The 8,386-nt window shown below is 40.8% G+C and overlaps 1 protein-coding gene across 1 annotated transcript in view; it reads right to left on the reverse strand.

Moving 5' to 3' along the window:
• Window positions 1–517: 517 nt before the first annotated feature.
• T265_03725 (hypothetical protein) overlaps window positions 518–8,386 on the reverse strand; it is a gene marked incomplete at both ends in the record, with an annotated part of 10,530 nt that continues 2,661 nt past the window's right edge. The window contains one exon of the mRNA XM_009168272.1: window positions 518–580. Within this exon, the coding sequence (XP_009166536.1) occupies window positions 518–580 (63 nt within the window). The remainder of the gene's footprint in view (window positions 581–8,386) is intronic.

Below are 8,386 nucleotides of genomic sequence, written 5' to 3' on the forward strand. Positions count from 1 at the left end.
ATTCTAGTGGCCATGCATGATGCACTGGCTCGATAAAGCGTGCTTCCGCGATTCCATCCTCACGGCTGCAAGCTGTTTGGCAAGTTGGTCCACTCTGGTCTGCGAATCCTCCATTGTTGAACCATTCCTCTTCGCATGTGGCGGTAACCTGGACAGTGGTGCCTCGGACAGTTCATGGGCCAGACGCATCAGCTCCTCCACATTCAACAGGTCAATTGTTCGCGTCAACCGCAAATGGGCACAAACCTCGGAATGCATGCATTTAACGAATTGTTCGGAAAGCAACTGGTGGCGCGAAACTCAGTCCAGTCCCGGTAAAGCGCGATGCAACAACTGCTTCAAGCCGGCGGTGAATATATTTCGATCCAGGTGCCATCCTGGTTGTCTTGAACCTGGCGGTATGCCTGTGTGTCGAACTCCATGGCAAATCATCCATTCGTGTCGGTGTAGTCTATCTTCCGAAGGTCTCTTCTGGCGTCATTCAGGGCCACCTTCGCCCGGCCCTTGAGTGGGGTAGTCAACGCCGCAAAATTACCCCGATCTTGACCAGTCCAGAAACTTCCGAAACCATCTCAAATTCCTGTATGAAGACTGAAACATCAACATTCTCAATATATTGTGGCCACGAGGTATTCATGCTTATCCTCCTTGGCGTTATTTATTGGAAAATTCCAACTGATCAACTACAGAATAATGGACAGGAAGCAAACCTCTCATCTGCATCGCGTTTACAATACTAAACATCCATCTCCACTTAAACGCGTCTTCATAAACATTCGTGGATATTCGTTGACTGTTGCCTAACTCCAGGCAAACGTTACAAAGCCACCCTACAAAGTCCGCAATAGGTGTTCCCCCGGAGAAACGCCAGACGAATTCACAAGATAATACCTATGTCTTCCTATCAGTAGTATCACCGATACAGCAGCACGCGCAGCACGCGACCGAGCAGGTGCAACATCTAGTGTTACCAGTTCATCAATACACAAAAGATGGACGCCCGTTAAGCGTCTTTCCCATCAACGCTATGAGAGCTAACTGATGGGCATCACAACCTTTTAAGGTCATTGGCTTGTAAAATATCTCGTGGAATTGATGAAGTTTCAAATGCCAGTCGTCATGTTTATATGGCAGTTGTATCGCCATTTCTCTCAGTGTTCGTAACAATTTGTAACAATTTTTATAGATTTTTTCATGACAAGTCACAAGTAGAAAACAAATTCAAAATACCGCAGTTAACCTTGGAGTACTAGTGTCGTGTGATATATAGTTTTGAATAATAAAATTTTAATTGATTATCTCTACTAATCCAAACATCGGAATGCCACAAACCTGGACGGCGGAAGGTATGATCTCGATTCTTCAGATTCATGGATCGGATCGCAACAGTGAATGATGCAAATTGTTCAGTTGAATAGCCAACGAGTTATTATAGAGAAAACCCAGTCACAAAATGGCGACAGCACACGTGTAGATGATACTTTTATGGAATCACATGTGTTCACAAACTCGATCAATATTGGCAGATAAAATTTCTCCATAGGAAGCCAACAACTTTCGTTCAACATTTCGGAGTAAAATTCCTACCACAGTGTGATTATCAAATCGGTATTAAAGTAGAATATTTTCCGCTACCCAAGAGGCATCATTTCAGACTTAGGCAGATTTCTAGGCAATCGCCATTTTTTCGAGCTTTTTGCGCAAGGCTGTGATTACTAGTGCCTGCTGGTAAAGTTATTCCTCAATAGCTTTTATGGTTTTCTAACACCCGCGAAAGTATGGTTTCTGAAAGTTGTAATGACAAAATATTTTCGAAAGCCTTGCGGAACTTGCAGTTGCATTCTATGTCCAGGTGAATCTATGAAGTATGTGCTGCCCATGCATTTGAACAGTGCAAATTATGCACCAAAATAAAGTCTGAAAAACGGTATTCTATTGATTTTTAATGATAACAGATCACCGATGAGTTACACTCGGTGAACACAACGTAAAAGCAATTGTGATGCATGTTTTTATGGTTCACGAAGCGCCGAGCGCTGATTGCGCATATGCTCCAGGTTGGCGACATGTTTCTGGTGGTGGTAATTATGGTTTGCAGTGAAAGTCACAACAAAGGCTGTAAACAAAGTTTGCCATTTTATCTCCGACAAAGTTTATGCGCCATTTCCAGGGGAGCCTCCTGTGCAAACACGATAAGTTACGCGACATTTTTCGTAGAACCTGATTGTTCCAGCCAACGCGTCTTCATCATACATGACGACATTCATTGGTCGAACAAAACCGAAAATGAATAATCTTAGGAGTTTAAAGGCTGGATTTTGTAAGCAATCTTTCAAACGTGAGTATCATTATATGCGTATCCTGAGGCTTTCAATCAAGAGCTTAAGTTGCGCTTTTAGATGCACCGAGAACTCTTGAGCAATTTGGCATAGCGCAGACGGAACATTTAGTTACCGTTGAGCGGTAACAGATAACGGTCTAAGCCGCAACTCACGTTTTGGCTTTTAGGAAAATAATCAATGAAAACACAGTTATCAAAAAGTGCTGGGCAGGTGCCTAAAATGTGTTTTGGTTGATTTTGTTCAAACTTACATCCTTGAGGTTAAATATGTGGTCTTATATTGTCTCGTCTTATCATGATTTGTACGAACTGATTGACGGAAAATGAACGCATATCCTTTTTTTTCGGAAAGGTTATAATAAAGTAGCAATGCAAAAGGCTCCGAAACTGGCGCTCCAGTGGCTATTGAAATCTATCGTCGCGCCTCAATAGTTAAACGTTTGTACACATGGCTAATGACAGTCACCTAAGATTGAAGCATTTGCCTCAAAGACGCTAGTGACAATTACTTTTTCGTATGTATATGAAATAGCGTTTAAGATCTCGGCAATGAGCCTTTGTGAGGCAATCAAATCTAACTGACCGAAAGGGGTGCATTACCGGTGAAATGTGGTTTGGTTTGGAGGCACATGTCATGCACATGCATTAACCAAAGGAGTGCACCACTTTTAATCCGAAGGAAATCTAATTTGCCTATTTTTCCACACCGTATGATCCCTGTTGTAATGGAGCTCTTGTGGATTATCGTGTTATCAGACGCCACAATCTAACTCCTGCTCACTGCATAGAGTGGGCGCTGTTCCACCGCGTGAATCTCAGTGGCACCTAGTGCTTTAAAGTTTTGTTAGAACACCAGGGCAGAAATGGTCTTTGTGAATATTCTCCAGTATGTTTGGAACCTGTTTTTGATGCCCTGTCAAACCGTTGAGCACAGTCCTTACACTCGCCCCCTGAGCTTGGGTGACGCCCAAGAAAAGATGGGGGCGGTGAACGCCACGAAGAAAAGTAGCCCCTAGATGTCGTTTTCTCAAAAAGGTTGTTTCTCTGGGAGCTAACAAAAGCATTTTGTTTCAAGGCACTTTTTACAGCGAATGGGCAGTGTGAATTCATGGAGACAGCTTCCTGTTCCTTATACCATATTTTTTATACAGTCGAGTCTATGATTGATCCAAAGTCCAGCACGATTTATGTAATGTTCTACAAGAAAATATCGAACAGTGTGGTGTTTTGTTGTACACGTGATGAGTTTATCAATTTCGCTTTGGTCTAATGTGGAATCTATGTCTCTGCACACTAAAAAGCTACAAAAGTCCTGCAAAGGTTTATTTCTTTTACATCAAAGGTAAAGAAACAAGAATGCTCGTTTAGTTTCCTAGGGGGAGGATAATAACTGGTTATCTTTCATTTATGTGTTAAGCAAAGTGAAACAGGTCAATTTTCATCACGAGTGTTGGTGCATTTGGGATATGAATGTAGATTCTGGATAGCATTCTACTACGCTATATGGGGTGTTGGTAGATAAACTCTTCTGACAAGCAAACATGCCCGTAGTAAATGGAAATAACCGAAATATCTCACATGGTTAAATGGTCTTGTCACGGCACATTTCTGAAATACAGCATTATAATTAGGTGCACATCCACATTGCCGAAGACGAAACACGCGCTAATTTTTGGGCCCATGTGCGTAGAAGCATCCAAGCTGAGGCTCTTTGATGACTGCTTAATGGAAGTCTCACAGATCTCCGCACAAACGTTTGCGATGCATGACACTAAAATATAATGTGAAGTTAAAACGGGCAATTCGGATATATCCATCTATGAATCCCTTTTTCTGTCATTGAGGCCAATTTGTGGTTGGTATATTGCTTCCGGATTCGCGTAGCCAAACAACATCCGAGTTGTTTCACTAAAATTGGTTGAATTACTAAACAGTCTGAGGACTTTTATTCGGAGTTTTCCCTATCCGATCTGGCGTCACCCGCACTCCGAAGGAAGCGACCAATCTTCCGAAATGTGAATCGACTCCAAAAGAGAGCCATATAATAAAACGGTACATGAGCATTCAAATACTATAGTGGTTGCAACTCTCGAAAAATTGAAGTTTTTGGGATGCAAAGCATAAGCATCGTTTGCACGGGCAAAATTTGTGCATCGTTTATTAGTACTTCCATTAAAATATCATGCCTGAATGCGCATCAAAAATTTATAATTCTTCATTTGGTGGATTGCTCGTCAGAAGCGCAACGTATTGCCCGGAGCGTTCGTGAAATCCATGTTCAAACTAAACGAATCAGTAAAGTTTCGAGAAACAATCATTATTTCATGCTATTCGGAAATGTGCCACAGCACAGTCATATTTATCGAGCATATACGTTGGCACAAAATTGAAAGAACGGTCCGTGACCTAGCTCAGCGTAAATGCTACTGACAAAAATTTATCTAAGCAATTTCGATCGGTGTCACCACAACGGGCTACATTTTGTAATAATCACATATTTGTATAAGTTCAAAGATACTATTTTCACATTAAAATGCCATACGTTTTCCTGAAATCGACCACTGAAGATAACTAAAGCCTCCGTGGCAGTTCAGGATTCCATAGATAACTGTGTGTGGTTCATCATTTATGCAGTGGTGGACCCAACGAAACTCACCAATGCAGCGATTGAGAGCCAGTTTACAGCAGTTTACCGCGTAAAATGAAGAGGTACAAAAAGTACAGATTGAACAAACCAACCGACCGATAAATAATCCAAATGAACATGTACTTTTGCAGGTTGGATTTCCGAGTCCAACTCCCGCCGGATTTTCTGATTCAAATGTTGATTACGCGTCCTATACATTAATTTAAGTCACAAAACTATATACACATATATAAAAAATAAATTGTGATTTCGAAAATTTGTCTGCATACATCTGATCAATGGTAATAGCGGAATAGGGACCAAGAAAATATGTACCATTGTCATCAGTAAAAAATTACAGTCACCGAGATCACCAACTTATCGCGACACACATCTATTTGGTCTAGTTCCGCAACTGTAATGCGAAATATGATTTAGAGAATGTCTGTATGATTGTGAAAGCGTCCTCAGTTGTACGCAGGACGGTTGTGTATGGGTATTCCCCATACATTTCAACCGTAAGTGCACTACAGGTTTCCTTACTCACACTGCCGACTTTTGTTTTTTTTAATGCATTTCTAAAATAAATTGCGTCTGTGTTTCAAGGCAAATGCATTTTGTCGATTTGGTTTTACAAATTGAAGCAAGTTTGTTCCAAATTTTGACCGTTTTTAGCACGATGTTGATTTTATCAGCGATTATTTTGTTGCGTTTTTGGTTGAGTGTGCTAGTTGGAACATATCGCATAATCAGGATGAATGGTGACTCTTATATTGGTCATGGGTTACCGTTTATGACCATTTGCTAAATAAATGAATGGTAGATTCAAACAGGTTGACCAAAACGTGCATGCCGAGGCTTCACGGAACGCCTAGTTTTTATTCGGCAAATTATGTCAAGTCACTTTTTCAAAATGTGGATCGCTAAATCTCACTACTTATCGCGTGCCGAACCTCCACACGGGCCTCCGTTTATCAAAATCCCAGGCTTTTCATACCAGTTTTGAGGAATGATAGAAATATATTTAAGTGATAATTACATATTCATTGAATACCGTAATGAGGGCCGAAAGCGCGGTGAACAGGTCTGTCGCAGACCAGATGGATAATGCAACAGCGGTAAAGAACACGAGAGCTGAACTAACTTGAACGTACTAGGGAATTGCCCGCGAGAAATGCGTGCGACATAGTTCGTACATGTGAGCTTACAATGGCACGCACACCAATCTTGACCAGAAACACTGTAGCCGGTAGCTGGTGGCACTTGTCGAAAATAGTGTCTCATGTGACTCTTAAGGCGTTCCACAATTTAGTTGACGGAAATCCAACGAACAATAACAAGCTATAGCTATAAAGATCATTATGGCTGCCATGGATGATAGGTGAAAAATGTGCATTTTTGCAGCAAGGCTTAATAGCTGGGTTCAACTCTTCATACTAGCGTGCATTCAGCCCTAAGTGGAACCGTTCACGTGGATTTGCGCATATATTTGTGCTTTAGTTCCGTAGAAAATTTAAGCATCTTTGCAGATTTCCAAGGACATAGACTCAATAGCCATCAACATTTGACAACTTGCTTCCACGCTTCAGCGAATTCAACACATCAATATGGAAGTACTAATGTCAATTTTCCCATTGTAACACGCAAATACAAATGGAGTTTAAAAGAACATGATTGCCGAAAGTTCCATCTTTCTAATTTTGTTGAAAAAGTTATAAACGTGGTTGTCGCCGTCGTGATAACAATAAGCATTCCGGCACTATGGACTAAAATTACAGATGACTTGCAGCCGTATCCTACGGAAAAACCGACGTTCTAATTCTGCGGGAGTTCATGAAGCCGTGCTGGCTTACGAAATGCTCGATACACGTGGAATGATTTGTACTACTTACGTATACACGCATCACAAATTGCAAACTCCATGTCATCACTCTTTCAACTAAAAAGGTTAGTGATTACCACATTTAAGTAACGTCAAATTATGCATAAATTTTTCCTCCAACGGATTCATGGCCTACAGAAGACAAGAGTAATAAGCATAACGCGAGGTTCCATGCTTAATCTTGCTCTGAAATCTAAAAAAGTACGGAAATGTCGTTCGGTTCACTCCATTTTATGGTGTCTCGGATGACCCCGAAGTGTGAAAATATTGATCGCATTTGTTTGGATGCATGCAACTTGTATCACGGTGGATCACATCAAACCTATGGCAGATGGTCATTTATCACCACTATTATCACCACTATTATCAAGGTCAGTTTTTTAGCTGACTCCCAAACATTTTCTGTGGATTTGTATCCCTTCTGATTATCTTAAATTTTTGCTAAATTCTACTAAATAAGCGAGTCCGAAAACAGCAACAATTAAACAAACAACAACGGTGATTCTCCCAAAAGGCATAATCGGTGAAGAACGAGAAGCTGCTCAGGATGTATTTCGAGTAACATTGGAATCACTGTTTCATTCTGGCATGAATAAAATTTAGTTTACCGTGTTTACGTGTACCCGTTGATGACTTCAAAGCTTGTGACAGAAATATATGCGGGAAAAACACACATAAATGTTTGGCAGTTTCGCAACCAGCGTGTAGTCAGAATGCCAAATTACGTGTCCCTTTACCCCACTTCATCATTGGCAGAATTAGTGCTGCTTGTGAAGATCTTCAATAAATAACACAGTTCCATTCCTATGAATCCGGGGCATTTAAGAAGAGGGCAACTCAGCGCTTTTGGGCTTGACTGTCTATTGATCTGTGTGGACAAAGCATGTCAGTTATATTTCGGTAATTCTGGGCATGCGCAAACATTTGGATATCCCAAGGGGCTTCTGACAATTTTTGATTAAGTTAACTACCATAAATACCAAAGAATTTAGCAATAGGTGAGACACCTATGCCGGTGCTTTAGGAAGGCGCAAGTTTATAAAACCATCCTCCATAACGAGGCCGTTGTCAACGAACCCGTGACACAGTGCAGCATATGCAGCAGCACTTTTTTGTCGGATGAAACTAAATCATGACTGCGCAACCATAATCAGCTCAGTGTTATTTGTGGAGTAAAATGATTAGAAACGTGTATTTGAAGACATTTTACTACTAACTGAGGGAACATCCCGCTTAGAAGCCGTTTATTTGTAATTGGTTTCTTTCGGGCTATTGCAGAGAAAGGCCAACTTCTTCTAATTTCACAAAAATGTGGAGGAACACCGCAAAGCCGTTTCACAAACTTTATATTAAACATCACATTCCATAACAGTCGGGTGGTTGACTCAATGTAACCGCATACTGCCTACTAAACCTAGAAGTATTACGCATATTTATTCATGTATAATGGCACATGTCTCTTACGTCTGACGCGAACGATGAATCGTCTTGCAACATGTATATATATATATATATATATATATGTACTTGTTAAATG

This window comes from Opisthorchis viverrini (genome assembly GCF_000715545.1).
Source record: "Opisthorchis viverrini unplaced genomic scaffold opera_v5_54, whole genome shotgun sequence".
Taxonomy (NCBI): domain Eukaryota; kingdom Metazoa; phylum Platyhelminthes; class Trematoda; order Opisthorchiida; family Opisthorchiidae; genus Opisthorchis; species Opisthorchis viverrini.